Below are 22,624 nucleotides of genomic sequence, written 5' to 3'. Positions count from 1 at the left end.
TCCTCAGGAAAGTAGATTAAATTGAAGCTTTTTTGGCCTGTGAATTGGGGAGAACTTGTTCTTCCAACAGGTATGATAGTGATATTTGGGAATTCTTTTTGTCTGTGTGTCCTCCTGTCAGTGTTGACTCCTGGCAACTGCCTGGGCTAGTCCAGTTATTTGGAAGTGGTTTGCCCTTGCCTGCTTCCTGGGGTTGAGAGCAAGCAACTGGCCCAAAGTCACCCAGCTGGTTTCATGCCAAAGGCGGCAATAGAACTGAGTCTCATGATTTCTAGTCTGGTGCTTTAACCACTACACCAAACTGGCTACTTAAGATTTACAATATTTAACATTGCTTTTTGGTTTTGCATGCCACTACTTATTTGGGTTGGGCAACCTGTGCCCTCCAGATATTGATGAACTACAATTCCCAGCATTCATTACCATTGGCCATATTAATTGCACTACTGGGAGGTATATTTCAGCAACACCAGAGTTCTCCAACCCTGTCCAAATGCCTTAATAAATGTTTTGATGCTGAACTCAGGAAAGAAGCACAGTATTTATAGCAGTCCATGGACCCAGTAACACCTTTATCTCCACCTGCTTTTGAGAATTATCTCACTGATACCAAATAATTATACTATTTTCTTCAGGCTCCATGTGACTCCAGAGACATTTAAAGTAAAGGTGGAAGGCAGCTATAGGCTAGCACTTTGTTATGAAGCAGTAGCAGTCCCCCTCCTACACAAAAAAAAAGGGGGGGGTCAGAGAACGCCACAGCTACTATCTGGTAATTGGCAGAAAGGCAAAGAGGAAAAGACTGACACAACCCGGGAAAGCTGCAGAAAGTAATGGAAGAAGTCAGGGAGCTCTGCGGGTTGACCCAGCTGGGCTGGGATGAAGGGAAGGAGAGCCTGGGGATTTGGGGGGAGTTCTGTGATGATTGGCTACAATGAGAGTTTGTGGATGGTTGAACAGGAGGGTTTAAAAGGAGTGCGCTTGTGTTTGGGAATTTGTATTCAGAATTTTGGACAAGGTACTCACCATTTGACCTTCTGTGAAATGTACAGTGATCTATAGTGGAATGTATAGTGAACACTAACTACTGCAGCCTTTTACTTTTTTCCCCACCTAGGAGTATTAACATTTCAGATGTGCCCACTGGCCCAAAAAGTTTGGAAATCTGCACTGTAAGCCTTGAGATTAGAGCAAAAAACAGGCAGAACTACATCAAAAACTAAGTGCAATGAATATTATACCCAACAGAAGGCAGCAATACACTATAAATGTAGGCTCACACACCTATGACTTTGTAACAGTTACAGTACAGGTAGTCCTTGCTTAACAACCATTCATTTAGGGATGGTGCAGACTTATGACAGTGCTGGAAAAAAAAACTACTTATGACCAGTCCTCACACTTATGACTGTCACAGTGCCACATGGTCATGTGATCACAATTTGGGTGCTTGGCAACCGGTTCACAACCGGTGCAGCATCCTGTGGTCATCTGATTGCCATTTTCGACCTGCCTGGACAGCTTCTGGCAAGCAAAATCAATGGGGAACCACATGATTCACTTAATGACCATGTGGTTTGCTTAATGGCCATGTAATTTGCTTAACCGCCACAAAAAGGTCATAAAATCAGGTTGTATTTCCTTAATGACCGCTTCACTTAGCAACTGAAATTTCAGTCCCAACTGTCATTAAGCAAGGACTACCTGTACCTACTCTTTGAATCTTTTTCTTGTTGCAGGCAAATGAAATATATGGAAAGAGTATGGACATTTATACAAGTAAGAATATTTACACATATGCAGGAAAAGTCAAGTACTACTGAAGATGTACATGGTACATGTTAACTTAGAACGGTCAAAGATGCAATTTCTGTTTATATTGTTTTAGTTCAAACAATATAAATGGAAATCATATCTCTGACCATTCTAAGTCTATAGAGACCTGATGAACAGAAGGGCTACTATATCTGGGTAGCCTAAATCCAGAACACTAGAAGGAATTTTCAGTATCTCCTTGAGGCCATCTAATGTGTCAGCCTTATTGGGTAGACCAGATAGGAAACACGACCAGATGAGCTAATTCTGCTTTATTGTAAGGCTACATTAACCGAATCTTGCAAGTCTGAAAGTACAATTCTCCCACCATCTCCTTTACAGCCCGAGAAACTAGGGAGGGTCCCTTCTAAGTCTCTTGCCCTGCCCACTATCCAGCTGCTGGCTATGCCCTCTCTTATCTGACCATTCCCTAGGCAGCATCTCTTTGCCCCGTCTCCCAAGGTCTTTCCCACATACCATTACAAATGGCTATCTGAATTTCTGCAGCTCAGATACAATTGTACTAATGAATGACGAAACACACTTTGTCATCAACTCTCCAAAACAGCAGACATTCTCCTTGGAACTGAGGATAATCTACTTCAGAATTTAATCATCCTTCAGATGATTTGGACTACAAAAAGTCCAAATGAATATGGCCAATAAGCAATGATGATTGAAGTTACTGATTAAATGTAAGATTTAAAAAACATTCAGAAGGCATCAACCCCTAGTTTAAATATTCTTCCCTAATATAAGTATAATATATGCTCCAGTTTACCCAGTGAGCTAGGGCTCAACATACAGCCATGCTATCTGGGCAACATTATTCTATCACACCTGAAAGGTATTAGTTAGATATTACTGTAACAAACTGATAATAAAAATGCCACTATTATGCATTGGCCAGAAAAATCAACACTGAATATCCCTGATTCATAGATATACACTGTGGGAGCATCTAATTATTTTTAAGCCACATTCCAGCCATTTACATACTCTAGTAGCTGAGCCACAACATAAGCAGCATCAACAATCAATTTGGGTGGGTGGGGGATTTAGGAAATAGTATCACTAAACATAGTTGGGGCAGTATATTTTTCTCCTTGGTAAGAGCTTGAGTGCCTGTTGTTTAGATTTTGAAACAAATTTGGAGGAAAGCAGCCTAACATGCTTCTCCCAACTTTTACTGTTCAGTTTTTGGATTTCAAGGATCTGACATTTCAACTCCAGTAGTGGTAATATGGGACATGCTTTTATTCAGTTCTTATTGCATAACAGACTGGAAAGCAATATTGCAAGAACAAGTCACTTCAGCAAGAGTAGCCTAAAAAAATTCTTTTATATTTTAAATTGAGATTTAACTTCTATGCAAATATTGTAATGTTGGACTGGGATAGGCCAAACAACTAATTCAGCTGATTGTATCAAATGTAAAGGGGAACAGAGGAGAAAGCTGTAAGTGCAGCAGACAATAGGCGGAATCAGTAAGAAATGGCCTCCCATAACAGGTCCTAAGGATAAAAGTTAGGACTGATTCCATCTATAGCTTATCAGTAATGTCTATAACAGAAAACAGGTCAAACCCTATGATTAATCAATTTGGTTTATATATATTCTTCATTGGGTATCCATTTGCTAAACGCAAACCAGTTGACTTGGTAATAGGCACAGAATAATTGATAAGGATATTAATTTGGCTCATTCCCAAGTGGACCATTTCCAAAAAGAAGCCTCCAGAAAAAATGTAACATAGAAGTGGCCTTATTCTCATGGCATCTCTAGCACACCATTTTTAATATCTGCTAATATACCTAGCCACCCTTTCTCCTCTTGCCTATAACATCATAATAATATTGCAAGACACCTTGAATGCTTGTATAAGTAGACAAGCAGAATATAAGTCCAATAAATAAATATATTAGGAAACCTGAACATGCTGTATTCAGTAGCCAGAGCTTGAACTAGAAGCCCTTTCCATTCTGTCAGATTTGGGGCATAAACCTCCTATAGCTCCTTTCTCCCTTGTACATTGGACAAAAGAAAAACTGCCATCTTCTGAAGGGCAGGCAGTCTTTGCTTCTTGCCAGCAAGTTTCATTATTGCAACTGGTTAGTTTAAGTCAAACCCCTTCGTTCTTCTTGTTTTTAGTTTAGCTATTTTAATTCTGCAAAAGCACAGACTGAGTATCTCTGACAATCCAAATAATGTATTTCTCTAAGAGTTAAGTTACAATTTGTATGACAAGCTTAGACCGAGGACCAGGAAACGGGGCAAGCTAAATCCGAACTAGTAATGATCAAAAGGAGCCACTGATCTGCCCAGCTCCTGCTCTGAATGGAAATCATTTGTGGGTCACCTGGAAAGCCTTTGGTGTAGGAATTAGGAAGAAAAAAAAATGGTGGCAAAGAGGCAGGGAACCACTACTAGCAAGGAACCAAGCAGCTTGGTGGAAGAGGTTAATCCAAAAGAAATCAAGCAGTTTTGCAGATCTGTCATGCAAGATGCAGCACCCTATACAATCTGAAGGAAGTATGTGAAGGAGTTGAGAAAAAAAGCAATTTATTAGTGCAGTCAGCACAACTGAACAATAAAATACAAAATGCAACCAATGATTTGGATGCTGGCAGAAGACATGACAAGTTCTATTGGATGTTTCAGAGCACAAGGAAGAGCGACAGCAGGACATCAAGGCGAAAGACAAGGTGTGTCAGGAGAACAACGTTAAGAGATGCAGTTAGCTCAAGATGCAGTTATTAGGTTGGATTTAGCAGCTTTTTTTCAAATTCCTGAGCAACAGGGACTCTTGGTTAGAAATAATTTCCAACAAATACATCCCCTTTCAAAACATGCCATATCACAGACATGAAAACAACCCATTCCACCCCTAAAACTGACCTGATTTTTGATGCACATTCCAAGCATTTTAATATGACTTACAAAGAGAAGTACTAATCAATGAACTTTTAAGATACTTTAAGTAATAATTCACACCACTAGAAACAGTTATCAGAGACACTCAGTTTCTAAAACAAAGCTCTACCATCAAAGGGGTGTGGACGAGGGAGAAGAGAGAGGAAGAGCGTAAAGCAGTACGTCAGCAAAGGTTAAAACTGAAAGGTGGGGGGGAAATAAGGATCCAGCAGAGCTGAAAAACAATGCAAAACCTGTCAGTCAGATTTGCAAAGAAGGCCACCAAACTGAATCTTCAAAGCACAGGCATTTCCCATAAAACAATCTGAAACAGCATCTGCCTGGCAAATACTGAGAATTATTCAGTGTCTTTATTTATACAAATGATGGAAGGAAAGGGGTCGCTTTTGTTAGCTAACTGAAACTGAACTACTGTATCTTCCTCCAGGGTCCCCTCTCTCTCCTCTTTCATAGAGGACAAGATTGCCAGTAACCAACAGGAATGAGAACCGTATTGCTACAACATGGATTCTCCATCTTGGGCTCATCGTGTAGTACTAGGCCACTTACTATTGCACATAATGAAAAAAATTCCCCATGCCACTTCTAAAGAGACAGCACAAGTTGGTCTTCTCAAGCAGCCATTGTTCCTATTGAGGGTTTCCGGGAACAATTTTTTTACCTCAGACATCTGAAGAAGCAACTGTTCATGTGAAGTGATCCAAATTCCGCACTACTGCAGACCTCTTATGCCACAGCACTAGGACAGTGTTTCTCAACCTCAGCAACTTTAAGATGTGTGGACTTCAACACCCAGAATTCCCCAGCCAGCCATGCTGGCTGGGGAATTCTGGGAGTTGAAGTCCACACATCTTAAAGTTGCTGAGGTTGAGAAACACTGCACTTGGAAAAGAAAGTCAAGCCTGGTTTAAATATTCGTACTCAGCAAAGAATATGAAGGCAGCGTAACATATGAAAGCTGCTCAGAATGGAGTTTATAGCAAAATACTTCAATCAGAGCAAGTCTAACTGCTCCTTTATTGATGCATTTATTCCTTGTCCTCAAGAACTCCAGCACAAATGCTTTAAGCAATTAAAAAATATTTAAAGCATTGGAAAGAAGTTGCTATAAAAAAAACCCAAGATGGCAAATAAATTAAATTTGACAGGTAAACTAAACTTGAAGACATTCGTAGCTACTGTATTTGAAAAAGGAAAAACATACAAGCACAAAAATAATACAAAATACTAAACACAATCATCAAGATGTAAAAAAAAAAAGAGGAAAGAAAGAAAATAAATACAGGTAATACAGATTTCTCAAAAGAGGCAACACAACGAGAGGATTCATCTGAGTTCGTTTTCCTTTTTCTTCACAAGGTCGTAAGTTGATACAACTTTAAATGGCACATGCAACTTAGAGGAACCATTTCTGATCAGGTAGAATGATGCGTATGCTTGAAGGCTTGCTTATCAGAAAGGAGGAGTCAGGAAAGCATCCAAGAGGCTTCAGCAACACTTTAAGAGCACGGAGAAGGTTGGCCTCCAGACATTAGGAGGAGAATCATCACATTTCACTCTGTGGAGATGGCAGCAATGCCACAAAGCTAAAGAATGTGACCTCCTTTGAAAACCAGGCCGTAACAGGAAAGGCCTGCTTCCCATACAACGTAAACACATCCAAAATGAGTTGCAGAGATGGTTCTCCCGATGACGCAGCTTTTTGGCTCTACAAGACAGTTTACATTGAAGGATCTACTGATGCATACATTTGGCATGACTTGCAACTCCAACTTGGCATCTGCCTTCTCATGTTCTACTATTCCCTTCACTCTCTCAAAATTCCTCTCTCTATAAAGGCTGAAAAGTTATCTTAAAAGTACTGTGTAAATGCCATATTCCATGGGCCACAATGGAAAAGCATGTGGCTTATACAGAGATGCCTTAGACAAGAGAAGCCAAACAGACCAGGGAGTGGGGGGCTAAAATTCTTCAGAATAACTTTCAGCCTCTCAAAATTTTAAGTCATGGTTTACAGATCCCAAAACTGGAACCAGGCTATCTAGGCCAATGCAGTCGTTTCAGGAGTTCAAAGACTTTATATGACTGAAGACCGCTGCTCTTTTTGGAGCAGCAAGCAATTTGTTGTGCTCCATTGTCGACATTTGGAAATCTCTGACAACATCAGATCAGGCTTAATGACCATAATGAGGAGGGAGTGCAGCATGGCATTTTGCATAAATTGCTGGGCACTTGCCCAGCAGAATTAGGGAACGGCATTTTATTCAACAAAGAGAGGAGTGATGCCCTTGTACAGCACAACAGGACAGAATCAGTGGGCTTAGACACGGAATATATATATATATATATATATATATATATATTTTCAAGCACTCTGTTTTATCTTCTCTGTTAAGTCTTTAAATTTCCTCCACTCCGTGTGCAAATATCATCACCAGGCCTGGCTCTAGCACCATCTCCTCTCCCATGTGCTGATTCTCACAGGCCATCACCACCACAGCCTGCTTGCCTGGGATTCGTTTGGCCACATAGTTTTCATAATAGCGTCGGTTCATCTGGCGAGTTTCTAGGGTGGCCAGACCTTGGGGCCAGTTCCGTTCATGGGCATTTTCAATCAACTCATTGATGATGGATGTGGGGCAGCCACTTTCCACTAAGGAACGCTTGATCACAGCTTGAAGTACAGCATCTGGTGTAGAGATCATACCACCCCACCGGGTCACTCGGGCTGGCTGCAAGGAATTCACCCACCTAGGAGTCAAGGGAAAACACAGATACGTGATGAGGAGAGGAAAGGAGATGAAACTAGTGGCACTACAATATAAGCCTAGACAGCTAGGATTCTTCTGTTGTATTTCTGATCAACTAGATGATAGTTAGCTCCTTGCCATCCAATCATGATGCGTTGTGCTCAGGTCTATTTGGACTACCCCCTGCACAAAGTGTTATTTCCAATATAATATTAAGAACGTCTAGGGAAATGGAAAGCCACAGAGCAAATATTCCAAACTTTTCACTTAAAAAAAAAATTCTTCCAAGCTTTATGCAGTGTTCTTGGATATGTTTTGAAGGCTTATTTTGTTTATGCCAGGCATGAAGAATCTGGGCTCATCCAAGCGCTCCTGATTCCCCCAATAAATCTAGCCTGCATAGCCACAGATTAGGGAATTGACCTATTAGACTTCCGGTTGACCCACATAAATTGTGTACTCCCTAGAACAATCTCTCATCCCCGTGACGGTGCATTGTATAGGATGATCACTTACTATTAACCAATTTTCTGTATGAAGCTTTTATAAAAGCTTCATATATAAAATGCATCAGGATACATCTTGAAATCATAGCTTCTGAGGTTTACTCTTAGGGCTGTGACATTATGAATCCTTCTAGCACTGTTCCCAATTCTGTTAGTCCTAATTTGTTTGGAAATGTATTTTTTATCTATATAATCACTTACATACCATCCATTTCCAGGGTGATTTACATAACCAGGCCCTTTTGAAATGAGAATTGTGAAGCCTCAAAGCTTAATTATTGTAACAGTGGGATACCAAAGTAGTATCCATTGGTAACTGAGACATATTCTTTGGCACTCAACAAGCTCTCTACTCTGTTGACCATTTTTAACATTTAAAATATCTAAGTATGTCCAGTATCTTTAGCATTCTTAATATTCTGGAGTGGCCACCAGTCACAGCTTAGTCTACACTGCGTGCACAATTATTAGGCAAGTTATATTTTTGAGGATGAATTTCATTATTGAACAACTACAGTGCTCTCGGTCAATCCAAAATGTTAATAAACCTCAAACCTGAATATTTAAGGAAGTAAAAGTGAGGTTTTGGCTTTCTTAGGAGCATATCTATGTGTGCACAATTATTGGGCAACTATTAGTGTGCAGAATTATTATGCAACTAAATGAAAAACGAAAATTCCCCCATCTCACTCGTTTATTTTCATCTGTTAAAGTGAGAATAATAAACAACTCAAAATTTACAGATAAACATTTCTGACATTTCAAACAAAAAATCAGTGACCACTATAGCCACCCTTCTTTGCAATAACAGTCATAAGCCTTCCATTCATGGAGTTTGTCAGTTTCTTGATCTGTTGACGATCAACTTTTTGTGCAGCAGCAACCACAGCCTCCCAGACACTGTTCAGAGAGGTGTACTGTTTTCCTTCACCGTAAATCTCCCGTTTGAGAAGGGCCCACAAGTTCTCAATAGGGTTTAGGTCAGGTGAGGAAGGGGGCCATGTCATTATTCTTTCACCTTTGAGGCCTTTACTGGCTAGCCACGCAGTGGAGTACTTTGATGCATGCGATGGAGCATTGTCCTGCAGAAACATCATGGTCTTCTTGAAAGATGCAGACTTTTTCCTGTACCACTGCTTGAAGAAAGTTCTAAAAACTGGCAGCAGGTTTGGGAGTTGATTTTGAGTCCATCTTCAACCCAAAAAGGTCCAACTAGCTCATCTTTAATAATACCAGCCCATACCAGTGCCCCACCTCCACCTTGCTGGCGTCTGAGTCGAAGTGGAGCTCTGTACCCGTTACTGATCCAGCCACGGGCCCATCCATCTGGTCCATCAAGAGTCACTCTCATCTCATCAGTCCATAAAACCTTTGAAAAATCTGTCTTCAGTATTTCTTGGTCCAGTCATGCCGTTTCAACTTATGAGTCTTGTTCAGTGGTGGTCGAGTTTCAGCCGTCCTTACCTTGGCCATGTCCCTGAGCACTGAACACCTTCTACTTCTGGGCACTCCAGGTTTGTTGCAGTTCTGGAATATGACAGCACTGGAGGATAACGGGTTCCTGGTAGCTTCACGTTTGATTCTTTTCAAATCTTTGGCAGTTAATTTGCATCTTTTTTTCTCAACACGTTTCTTGTGACCCTGTTGACTATTTGCAACAAAACGTTTGATGGTTCTGTGGTCACGCCCCAATATCTTAGCAATTTTAAGAGTGCTGCATCCCTCTGAAAGACTTTTTACAATTTTTGACTTTTCAGAGTCGGTTAAATCTCTTTTTTGGCCCATTTTGCCTGAGGAAAAGAAGCTGCCTAATAATTATGCACACCTTGGTATAGGGTGTTGATCTCCTTAGGTCACACCCGCCCTCATTACACAAATACGCATCACCTGATATGCTTATATCCAATAAGCATTCAGGTTTATACAGCTTGGAGGTGGAAGATATACATAAAAATAATATGGTCAAAATACTCACTTGCCTAATAATTGTGCACACAGTGTATGTTCTAAGGTTTGCAGATTTCAAGATAGTAAGAGATCAAAGCTTCAAAAAGAAATGTTATTGTTAAATAAATTATACTTGAATGGTATACAAATCTTTAAAAAAATACAGAAAACAGGATAGCAATTTATCCTCTATCCCATATCTTTGCTCCCCATAATGACAGGTGCAATGACAAGGAAACCAGCTATGGTGGGCTAAACATGATTACAATGCTTTGCCCAATCAGGAGTTCAGACCTATCATTTAATTTTTTGTTCTTAATCTAAACATGTCACCTTGACATTTCCAATTAACCTTAAATCAGCCCCAATTTATCTCCCATTTATTATACTGATACAAGCAGCAATCACCTAGCTGGTGGTCAAGCTGTTTTAGTGGCTCAGGAAACCAAGAGAAACACTGTACGCGCTTGTGATTCCTGTATTCACTCTTATCTCATTAGATCACCAGCTCATCAAATACTTAGATTTGAAATCAATTTCACTTTATGTCTGAAAGCCACTATTACCCCCAGTAACAACTTCCACAACTGAAAAACGATAGCCTATTCTTAGCTAGTATGATGGGAAGTATTATCTTGCTTGTTATGTTTAAACAACTGTACTTTGTAGCATTACATACGAATATACACCGTAATTTTTGCTCTGCTTTTCAATCATTTCCCAGCACTATTCACTATTGCCTTTCCCCATGCCTAAGCCCTCATCACACAGCTCCGTTTGTAACCCAGCACTAGTGAGAGTTCAGCACTTACTCGAGGATTTCGTTATATTCAATAGTCTCCTCCAAATTCTGCAGGTTGGGATTGACGCTGCGTATCGCTCGCATACATGCTTTTAACAACTGTATATCCCGTTTCTGCAAAAACAGATGTTAATCAACCAATAGGACCTAGAGGCTATACTGCATCAACAACAACAACAACAAACTTCAGAATAGATTATAAACAGCTTAATCTACTATAGTAGTCGTCATTCTGCTATTGATTAATGCTCAAAATTTTACACATTAAAGGGAGGTCTGAACTGCACTGGGGGTGCTCATATGACCTATCAGCAACTTCTTCCACAAAGTTACATCTTCCCCCAGGCTTGGACTTCAGGCCCAGGAAAAGGCATATTTGCTTCAACAAGTTACAGGCAGGTGCTATGTGAGTGCCTCCCCACACTCTAAACCATGTCTGAGTCTGGACTGCTGCACAGTCCTAGTACGCCTATCCAATGAAGATTCAGAATTAGCCACATTTTCACTTCAGTACCACAAGATGTACAAAGAGACTTTCTAAAAACACAGTCGCATTCTCATTCCTATTGTTCAGAAAAGCTCAGTGGATCCATATAAGCCACCTGGTCACGTGAAATAACTACAAGGAAAGAAAATAAGTACCTGCTCTGCTAATTGATGCTTATGTTCCGCAGAAGTCTTTTCCAACTCAGCTATTCTTGCCTGTTGCTGTTGCACTACTGACCGTAAGTGTTTTATACAGTTGTGATTCGGCATTTCATCTTTGGGCATTTCCAAGCTACACAGAGAAATAACCACAATTGAGTGCCTAGCAGAAAATGGTTTAGGTGATAAGCAACCAAGAACAGAGGTAAGAAACTCTGCTGTAAGAAAACTGAGCCTGAAATCAACAGCCCCCAAGTCACTGTGCAACTTGGTTACACCTCATGCATCACAAAAGCCATTTCATATTGAGCTTTGACAAAGCAGACTACACAACCATTGCTGCCCTCGCTGATGTTTCCAGATCATGCTGTCACGTGTGATCTTTATTTATCATCAGAGCAAGCAGAGAATTATGACCCTACAGTGTCATGATCAGACATACATACATTTGGCAATACTCACCCACATCCCTGATCACAAGTCACAGGCCGCTTTGGATTGTGTTCGCAGTCATTGAGGTGAGACATCAGGTTGTCAAGCCGCACTACAGCAGTACAACCAAAAACAGCGTTGTCACACGTGATCTGCAGCTTAGATAGCATGTTACGCATGATCCGGGGAACAGGGCGCAGGTGAGCCACAGTCACAACACTTCGGTCGACAGGACACGTCTGCTGTTGGGAGAACCACTGGGTGATACAGGCATTGCAAAAAGCGTGCTCACAATGAGGAGCCTGTGTAGAGAACAGAGTCAAGCATGCCAATTCAGATTACATCAAGTTTGCTGCTCAGGTTGATATGGGCTCTTACTCAGCTTTCCATGCCGTTTCTTTCACTGAATGCTTTTCACTTAGAGAGTTGAAAATAGAACAGAACATCCATTAATCAGTTAATGTAACCAAGCTATCAAGGGCATATGAAAGCACTAGTTCACGCTAGTTGTTAATTTACCAGATTCTGAAGTAGTGAGAACCTAACAGGGAAAAGATATAAAAATCACCCAGCACAATCATTTACCTCCAGACATTAATTTCCGTCCTTCACATCAACCTTATTACAGATCACCCTGTATTGTTCCAGTTCTGGATTTGTATAAATACAGAGATATGAGAAAAGATACATAATTATTTCCTTGTATAGTGCTCCAATGTACTCTCAAAGCAGAGAAAAATTATTTGACATGTACATCCCAAAACAGCTAGCACAAAGCCAACCCTTTAAATAAGGCATAGTTGTTATTCTGGCTCTTTTTCCAGGTATAATTTATTCACAAATTAATACACTTTACAAGCTTAGTTGTCTCACAGCTCTACTTCCAAATACTGCTGTCTGGAGGAAATGAAGATGATTAATTTCTTACAGAATAAATCACAGTTCTCAAGTTCTCATCATGCTTTCAGTTTTACAATAAGGTTCCTACAGTTTTTTCTTGGGCTCTCTTAGGTTCTCCTACGCATATGCTGCAATGATCACTCCTATGCTCAGCTTACACCATATGCTCCCAAGTGAGCCTAGAGGAAGCTGCAGAAGATCAACCAGCTGAAAATCAGGAGACTACAGATTTAATAACCTGCCTCTGCAATAACAACATGTACAAGTGTCTATTTCCTTTGAAAGAAAAGACGCAGCTATATGGCAAGACACTCATAAAACCCAAGTATTACATCAGCGGTAAGGACAGTCTTACCTTGGCTAAGGTACGAACATCACAGAGCCATATTAATACGTTCCCATGATTTGCAATTCAGTTTTTAGCAGGTAAATTTTAAGCGGAGCAAGAACCGAAGAGCTGGCAATGCTCCCTTTGAGTCCCAGCTTCAATCTTCTCAGGCATGCGAGCTATCCGTCTTGATAACCCTTTAGTTACGCAAGGTTGCAACTCCCATCATCCCCAACTGGCTGAAGTTGCTTGTAATAATAGCCTGACATATTAAGTGGGAATCTGGTTGAGGAAGCCAGTGCAGACAATGCTGAGCTGGACAGGACAGTGGCTGAACTGGTGGAAGAGGAGGCATCTAGGGTGATGGTTAGGGCCTTCTCCTGGGATCAGGGGAACCCGGGTTCAAGTCAAGAAGCTCCCTGGGTCACATTGAGCTAATCACTGTTTTCAGCCCAATCTGCCCCTCAGGGTTGTTGCTGTGAGGAAGAACTCCACGAGGAAAGGCAGGACATAAAATGCACCAGGTTCCATAACATGACGAAGAAAAGAAGAAAGCAGCACTTGGATTTCCATTAATAGGGAAAAATCCTACTACAGCCTTCACTGCAGTTCATATAGTGAAGAACAAATATTAGAAATATTCTAAGCATATTTGGGTTAAACCAGCAGATTATTTTTCAGGTTCAGAATATTTTTTAGCTATGAAATTCTGCATCCTCTCCATTAACATGTTCAATGCTTGTCAAATGGGATATTGGGAAGCTGCTATCTACTAATACCTATCAAATTACATTCTTGTGCTCACACTATGTAGGTCTTGGATCATGGCTTCGCAGTTCATCTTACAGCACGGTCCTAAAAACTATTCCTAAGCACACACACACAAAATGTAAATAATGCTACAGAAAGCACCATAAGATAGTAAAGAGTCAGATCAAGTTAACAGTATAAAGGAACATATATTTTGACTTTCACATTTAAGTCTCTTTTGCATGGAGAATTTGTTAATAATTCAGTTGCCCTTATGGACACAAACACCTCCTATAATAACTAGCAGTGATTGGGCCTCGCCCATTTCATTTAATTATTTTTCATTTACCATACAAGACAAATGGAAAATATTTTTTAATTCAGCAAAGCAAAATTAATGTAATCATTAAAAAACTATTACCTTTCTGACCTCATTATCTAGCAACCAAGTATTCACCTTGCTGTACTACGGAACAGATGTTTCATATGGCATTAAACTGATGATAGCCAGAAACGAAGGTTAATATATATTTACAACTCCCTGATAGGAATTCCACATTGCTCATAAATTATACTGGTTTATTCAATTCTGTGCTTATGGTAATGGAAATTTTTGTTATGTCACACTTGATCTTAGCCAAAAGGCCAAGAAGTGGAAGCTGTCTCATACCACTCACTGCATTATTTCCATTAACCTTACAGCACAAGACTTTCTAAAAAATACTGAATGAACAGATTTTGAAGTACAGTTCAGACTGTATAATACTGCAATAACCAAAGAATGTATCTGAGAGAAAAATATTTCCCTCACTCATGCTAAATGATCCTAAGGATGCAGCCGAGTTATTAGCTGGTTACAAGTAGAACAAGAATGAAGCACCCCACCCTTCAAGGTAAACCACTATGATTTCTACCTTGTTATAAAAATGAGAATAAAGGATATAAAGCTTCAGCAGGCAAGTTGTCCCTCAGTGATGATTTGAAAATAAACCTTACACACTTCAAGCCAGATTATGTCTGGTTTTCATAATATATTGAAATGTTAAATAATAATAATTTTTAAAAATGCTACTAGTTTAAAACCCCCAAATCTTTAAAATATTTGATTATCAAAAGATATAAGAGAATTATTTATTAAGCTCCTACACTACATTTCATCCTGCATTTTCACCTTTGTGTTAAAGCTAATTCAGTCAGTTACATGAACATAATATGCTGGAAATCTGCTTGATTATGGGATAAAATCTTCATGAAAAATATTCAGAAACAACCTGGACCTTTGTGCACTGAGCATCCTTGATACCAGGCCAGTAATGTGAGTGAGAACACACATACAGGCCTGAAAATAATTAACACAATCTATGTGTTTAACGTATCCACCCATGGAAGAGACTGTCTGCCCATCGTCCTTCCGCATGAGTGACCGTTTTGGCCCCTACCTCTTTGTAGCCAACTTCTACTGAAGAGAGATCTGCCCATTTCTGCAGCAGATTTCACCAGAGCATTCAAGCACTTTCAGTGCAAAAATGCAAATAGAATTGTTCTTCTGCAGAGATGGCGGCTTGGTGCAGCTTTGCAAAAGTCATTTTGTTTTGGCTTGCCTTCTACTTAAGAGACACACGAAATGAGTAATTTAGACAAATACGCAATGTCGATAATTGCTATTTAGCCTCACTCTAAACCTGTGGTTCATACTTTCAAAATTTGGCTGCAACCCCTACAAAATTCAGCAGCATAGTTCTCCAGGTTTAAAAAAAACACAAGCAAAATAAGCTTAATACTTTCATTTTATGATCTTCCCAACACAAACAAGAAGCCAACATTTTCAGCCCTACTACCTCCAAAGCCACATAAGGGCACATTTCTTGGCCAATTCTTTCTCAGGTAGAAGTTATGTAAGGAGAACAAGTGGGATAAGAATAGTCTCTGCCAGTTCCCTGTGCAAACATAAATCCACAGTCCAGGAATTTTAGCCTCTCATGAAACCGAAGCATTTATTTTGAGCATGGAATTATAAATATCAATAAATCCAGTTATGCAAGTACGGTATCTATAAGGTCACCTTTATTCTGGTCAAATGAATGTTAAGGTTGAATACTGCAGCCACACAATGGTCATATTCACATGGTACGGTGATTCACAAGGTTTGGTTAGCATAAGTATGCCCACAAACTCTTTTTTCAGGGCATCACAGTTATCAAACCAGCTGTCTGTAGTTTGCTTACTGTTAAATTATTGTGCTAACAAGACAGATGCAGCTACAGCTGGTACTCATGGCTAGAAGTACTGTACATCTTGTTTTTAGACAACTTGCTTAATTATAAGCAAACAATACATGGGTGTTTCTATAGCTGTGCCACGTGGAAGGGTGGGGGAGAAAGAGTCAGCAAGTTTATTCACACTCACTAAGCCCTACAGATTACTGTATATGTGGCCATAGTTTTGTTTTGCTTGTAGTATGCTTTTCAGTAAATGTTCTGCCAACAAATGCCATTTTTAAATATGCAAAGCAAGCAAGCTATCCAACACTGGTTAACTTAATCCATCTTTTCAAGGACACCTTGCCCCCCCCAGCTCCCCAAAAGGAAAGGAAAAAAATCAATCCCTACACTATTGGTAAAAAAAATTGACTTAAGGTTAACTTAAGGTTAATTTAAGGTTAAGGTTAAGATTAACTTAAGGTTAATCACCATGGCTGCATGTTTTATTTATTTATTTATCAAATTTTTATCACCGCCCATCTCCCCCGCCCCCCCGTTGCAAAAACTACACTCAAATCCCAGAATAATTCTATACAAAATGGCTTGCTCTTTAATCCTTTTGGATCAGTTACTGTTAACCATTTCATAGAACATTGTTTTGCAAAATCACACTTACTTTTAGATTCCATGGGAGTGATTTAGAAATTGTTTTGAATAACTACCTTACTTCTGAACTTCTAATACAACACAATGCACTTCACAGGCAGAAAATTTGCCTCTTGCAGAGACAAAGAACACATGGATATATAGAAAGACAGTTTTACTCAAATTTGCCCCAAAGGAAAGCAATACCGAATTTAACACACACACACACCTTAGGTACCCCCCACTCCATTGTTTGCATCTGTTACCCTCTTCTCAATGAACTAAAGATAAGTTTCTCACTGCAAAGGCAACTTAACTTGGGAAAAATAAAGGACAACCTGTCTGAAACAACAAATACATTACTACTTCGCTATATGGATATCCATACCTCATCTTAGAGTTTGTATTTTCGGAAGGTAGCAATAAACAGAAATTCCTGTAAGATTAACTTTGCAATATCATGATAAATTCATAACATCTTCTTGACCCAGAAAATTTTGTTAGCTTTGTCTGTTTGTGTGAGTGTGTGCGCTTTCAAGTCACTGTTTACTCCTGATGACTGCATTGCATGAATCATTATCAAGATTATTCAGAGGATTATACAGTTATGGCTTGCTTTTGTATAATATCCACAACTTTAATTTCTTATATACCTAAGTTGACATATACACTCATGAACATGTATCCAAGCTTTTCAAGAGTAGCCATACGTTCTCTCTATAGTATTAACTAGCTTAGTTCTGCATTTTGCTTTGGAAAACTAGTGCTGATAATCTAAATGAGCATCATAATGATTAGCACATTGTGCTGCCTTTTTTAAAAAATATTTATTTTGTTTGCACAAATATGTTCGTGTTCATTTGGCTGAAACAGCTGAACTGAACTAGATCATAATAGTACAAGAGTGTTTAAAAATTAACCTTTAACCTATTTATTTCTTACATTTATATTCTGTCTTTAACCCAGGAGCAAAAGCAGCATGCCTAGTGCTCCCTCCTCCTATCCCCCCCCCTCAAAAAAAGAAAAGCTTGTGGGAGAGATTGGGCACAGAGAGTGTAACTAGCCCAAAGTTCCTCAGGGTGTTTTCAGTGGCTGAGAGTGGACTACAGCCTCGGTCTCCCCATTACTGGTCCAACACCTTCACCACCACACCACACGGTGCTATATTCCTCTATATGAGTGAGAAGTAAGGACCTAATACATGCTTGCTATATAAAACCTGTATGTGAAATACGTATTATTTAAGTTAGTCTTCAATACCTACCTGCACTGGCTCCTCCAAAACCCCACTGCAGATGGGGCAAATAAGATCTTCATCAACATCCCCTTGAAAACGTGCTACATCATACCCCATTTCTCATTACCGATGCCAAAATGCTAGGAAAAAAGCAGAAGGAAGAATTATGCATAATCCAGACAACGTTTGGATTTTCATCACAAGAAGCACTACGAATATATTTCAAAGTGTTGTTTGGATGGAATCAGTTAAAAATCATTCTTCTAACCAGGCTGCCTGCCTACTAACCTGATATGGCTACATACCAAGTCACAGATTTACTTTTATTTATTTTCTATCCTGCCTTAATTATTTCTATAAATAACTCATGGCAGGGGAACATACTTAATACTCCTTCCTCCTCCTATTTTCCCCTCAACAGCAACCCTTAAGGTGAGTTGGGCTGAGAGAGAGTGACTGGCCCAAGGTCACTCAGCCTCAGGTGGGACTAGAACTCACAGCCTCCGGATTTCTAGCCCGTTGCCTTAACCACTAGACCACACGGATTCACAGATAAGCTCCAAGCCTCCAAGGAACAGGATGTGGCACAACAGAGAAAGAACAATTGACCCAGCCCCATTTCTCTAGGATTAATTCTCCACAGTTTTACCAGGCTATTACCACCAGATTGGTCACTTTCCTCCATAGTATGTTATTACTCATTTCTTCACTTGCATTTTTATATATTCCACACCCTTCTTTTCTATTTCTGCAGCAACCTGAATATATAGCATTAAGTCCCTAGGCTTTAGAACAAATGACAGTGTAAATCCTGAAGGAAGGGGGGAGTTCTATAACTCTGAAACTAAAACATCAAATGGTGGATCAAGCCATTGCTCGCTATCACCTTGGTGAAAGAAAGAATTACGTCAAGCTACTTCCAATGTCAGAGTGAAATAATCTGATATATCTTTGCTCCAGCGAGACTAGATAATTCACTCCTCAAATGTATACACGGCATAAATATCTCCCCCAGAATGCTAATTGGAAGATAGCACACTCAATCTCACAACCATCTTTTCATTGCTTCATACAGCATGCAATCTGGGAGTGGCTATCTTAGGAATCCTTCAGGGAGCAGACCATGAACTCTTACAGCCGATAATATAGCATGATCTAATCAAGCCCGTCTTACTTCTTGAAAACAGATAAACAGAATAAGAAGCACAAAGGTGTTCAGTTTTATATAGGGCTGAAACAGAAACTGCCTTCCTCTGAACGAAACTATAATCCAACTAGCTCAGAACTATCTATGCTGAATGATAATACAAATCCAACATTTAATTTAAATCACATGTCTATCTGGAGATGATAGAACTGAACCTGGAGTCTTTTCAAGGACACATGCTCTATCATTGAGTTGCAAGCCTTGTTCATTGTTAGCATACTAACTAGACCAAAGTTGTCAGACGACAAAATGGACTTTCCTAGAAAACTGCTGGGAGAACATAAGAATCTTTCTGATCATCCCATATACATCTCCAAGGTAATCTTTCCAAAAAAGATTTTCTAAATCTCTGATACTTTCAACTTCATCTATCAGTATGTCACTGAATTATAAGTTGTCTATAGTTGTGGCGAATCCCTCTAGTTTATTCTGAATTAGGAAAAAAATCAACTTCAACCATGCACTTTTGTAGAGTTAATGACACATGGAGCTGCATCTGTCCGGTTCTTTATCTTCCCAAGGAAAAGAGAGAGATGAAAATTATACAGATTTTCCCAAGGCTACTTCTAGCAGCTTGCAAGAGTACATCAGAAGTAGGCTTTGTTCATTCTCTCTCCAGGGCAAAAGTTGCTGTGGAGATTCCACTGTGCTCATCACTGGAAGTAAAGGCAGCTTGCTAGATATACATCTATGTTTGAATTATGACATCAAAGAACTAGAAGTGACTGACTCCTTTATTCATCTGCAAAATGGCATATGATTGGTCAAGATGGCTTTTACGGTTTTAAACCAGTGTGGCGTATACCTTACCCTATCCTAACAATAATTCAAGCATAGAATCCATAAGCACAACAAAAATAATATTCTATGATGGACACAATATTGGGTCCCTAAGACCTCAACACACCTCTGATTGTATAGACGGGAAACTCACATGCAGTCTGCACCAGGCCTCCCAGGGCCACCCCCAATCCCCTGCGGCACCCCCACACTCCTTACTGGGGACTCCCTCCACTTCCCAGAATGACTCGTGTGTCTTGGTTATGACAACTGGGACTACCTGGATTGCCATCGCTAAGCAATGTGGTCATGTGACATGCTTCATGTCCTCATTGCTTAGTGACGGCAATCCTGGTCCCAATTGCAGTCGTAACTCGAGGACTACCTGTACAAGTGGATCATTATGAGGAACGAGAAATTTCCAGGATTCCTCTCAGGTGGCATAGGCAACCCCACACACTGTCAAGACTGGGAAGGTGGACATTGCATAGTATTGTCCCTCTTTTGGGGGAGATGGGCAGTGATGAAATTTGATAAATAATGCTTTTAATTTTTTCCTGTCTGCTTTTTTTGTGCGTGTGTCTGAAGTTTGTTGTTTATTCGTTCAGTCACTTCCGACTCGTGACTTCATGGACCAGCCCATGCCAGAGCTTCCTGTCGGTCGTCAACACCCCCAGCTCCCCCAGGGACGAGTCCGTCACCTCTAGAATATCATCCATCCATCTTGCCCTTGGTTGGCCCCTCTTCCTTTTGCCTTCCACTCTCCCTAGCATCAGCATCTTCTCCAGGGTGTCCTGTCTTCTCATTATGTATGTGAAGAGGTTGTCTTAAATTCAAATTACCTTCCTTTTGGACAAATACATTACTAATCAAATACAGTCTTTGGGACACTTTTCACTATTTTATACAGCATAAAAATGAATGTTGAAAAAAAATCAGCCTGGCTGTTCACTTTGAATGGGCAATAGAGAAAAAGACATGTACAATCAGCCACACCACTGAGCTCTAGAATACAAAAATCATAACCAGCCTATTCAGTTTCGAACAATCTGTACAAAAACCAGGCAGCAGCTGTCCAAATTATTAGGTGCTCACAAGTTTTGCAAAGAACATCCAGACGAATCATGTCTGAAAGGAAAAGGACATCAATGGATTTTTCACTGAACTGCAAGCCTACATCAAGACCAAATCTCAATTTAAAAGTGTCCTGATATTAACTATTCTAACTTTATAAAAGCACAGCCACCTCCCCGCCCAGCTGTGCTCACACCGGTCACCTGTGCACCCTCCCACACCTGGCAGCAGCCAACCCCACCTGGCCATGCTCGTGCCACAGCAGCCATTTACCTGCCCACCCACCTGCTTGGGAGGTGCCCAGGACTTGCAACTTCCTGTTGGCTTCCCCATTGACTTTGTTTGTTGGAAGCCAGCAGGAAATCGCAAGGAGGTCCTCACTTAATGACCTGCAATCCTCACTTAATGATGGTAACCAGGGACTGCCGGGATTGCCGTCACTAAGCAATGCAGTCACGTGACATCACACTTTATGACTTCATCACTTAGCGACAGAAATTCCGGTCCCAATTACCATCATTAGGAAAGGACTACCTGTAGCCTTGCAGAAGATGCAGCTGCCTTAATGATTCAAAGAGAGGGGCTTCTTTCATACCAGAATACATTTTTAAAATATAATTTTTATTAGAGATTTTTAAATGAGTAAAAGGTAAACAAGAAAGAATACAGAAAATGAAATTAAAAAATAGAGAAAAAGTGCAGAAAATTAAAAAAAGAAAAGAAAAATATATTTAAAGAAGTGACTTCCGATCTTCTTTATAGCAGTTACGAACAAGCTAAGTATCACTCCACCCACTTTAAGATCACATTACATAGTTCACTTCTTCCCATATTCAACCCTTTTCAATTGACAAATCCAGAAAACATCAACTTATTTCTGTAAGCACTGGCACATTCAAGCATTCATACAATGACAGTCGAGAGGCCAACTCCAATTAGGGGTTCTGTGAACCCTTTGATCGGAGGGATTTGACAATTTCTGTCAATTTTTAGCAAAAAGACCATGAAGGATTTCCAGTGTTCTATAAAAGTTTGTTGTTTATTCGTTTAGTCGCTTCCGACTCTTCGTGACTTCATGGACCAGCCCACACCAGAGCTTCCTGTCGGTCGTCAACACCCCCAGCTCCCCCAGGGACGAGTCCGTCACCTCTAGAATATCATCCATCCATCTTGCCCTTGGTCGACCCCTCTTCCTTTTGCCTTCCACTCTCCCTAGCATCAGCATCTTCTCCAGGGTGTCCTGTCTTCTCATTATGTGGCCAAAGTATTTCAGTTTTGCCTTTAATATCATTCCCTCAAGTGAGCAGTCTGGCTTGATTTCCTGGAGGATGGACTGGTTGGATCTTCTTGCAGTCCAAGGCACTCTCAGAATTTTCCTCCACACCACAGTTCAAAAGCATCGATCTTCCTTCGCTCAGCCTTCCTTATGGTCCAGCTCTCACAGCCATATGTTACTACAGGGAACACCATTGCTTTAACTATGCGGGCCTTTGTTGTCAGTGTGATGTCTCTGCTCTTAACTATTTTATCGAGATTTGTCATTGCTCTTCTCCCAAGGATTAAGCGTCTTCTGATTTCCTGACTGCAGTCAGCATCTGCAGTAATCTTTGCACCTAGGAATACAAAGTCTTTCACTGCTTCTACATTTTCTCCCTCTATTTGCCAGTTATC

The 22,624-nt window shown here is 40.2% G+C and overlaps 1 protein-coding gene and 1 long non-coding RNA gene across 4 annotated transcripts in view; both read right to left on the bottom strand.

The window, feature by feature from the left end:
* Positions 1-4,363: 4,363 nt before the first annotated feature.
* Positions 4,364-22,624, bottom strand: part of LOC134490564 (uncharacterized) — a 259,536-nt gene continuing 241,275 nt past the window's right edge. The window contains exon 2 of the long non-coding RNA XR_010067220.1: positions 4,364-5,564. This is a non-coding gene — a long non-coding RNA (uncharacterized LOC134490564). The remainder of the gene's footprint in view (positions 5,565-22,624) is intronic.
* Positions 5,762-22,624, bottom strand: part of RNF41 (ring finger protein 41) — a 33,425-nt gene continuing 16,562 nt past the window's right edge. For 2 of the 3 annotated variants that reach the window (XM_063293688.1, XM_063293687.1), the window contains exons 3-7: positions 17,920-18,032; positions 11,862-12,133; positions 11,397-11,532; positions 10,765-10,868; positions 5,762-7,500 (exon numbers count right to left, since the gene is read on the bottom strand). In XM_063293688.1, coding sequence (XP_063149758.1) covers positions 7,149-7,500; positions 10,765-10,868; positions 11,397-11,532; positions 11,862-12,133; positions 17,920-18,009 — 954 coding nt within the window. In that variant the 5' untranslated portion in view covers positions 18,010-18,032 and the 3' untranslated portion in view covers positions 5,762-7,148. Of the gene's footprint in view, positions 7,501-10,764; positions 10,869-11,396; positions 11,533-11,861; positions 12,249-17,919; positions 18,033-22,624 lie in introns of those variants that run through there. The other variant, XM_063293689.1, reaches the window with a different exon arrangement.

Source organism: Candoia aspera, chromosome 2, assembly GCF_035149785.1.
Source record: "Candoia aspera isolate rCanAsp1 chromosome 2, rCanAsp1.hap2, whole genome shotgun sequence".
In the NCBI taxonomy this organism is placed as follows: domain Eukaryota; kingdom Metazoa; phylum Chordata; class Lepidosauria; order Squamata; family Boidae; genus Candoia; species Candoia aspera.
Note: the sequence above shows the minus strand (reverse complement) of the source record. Positions and strands in the feature narration are given on the sequence as shown.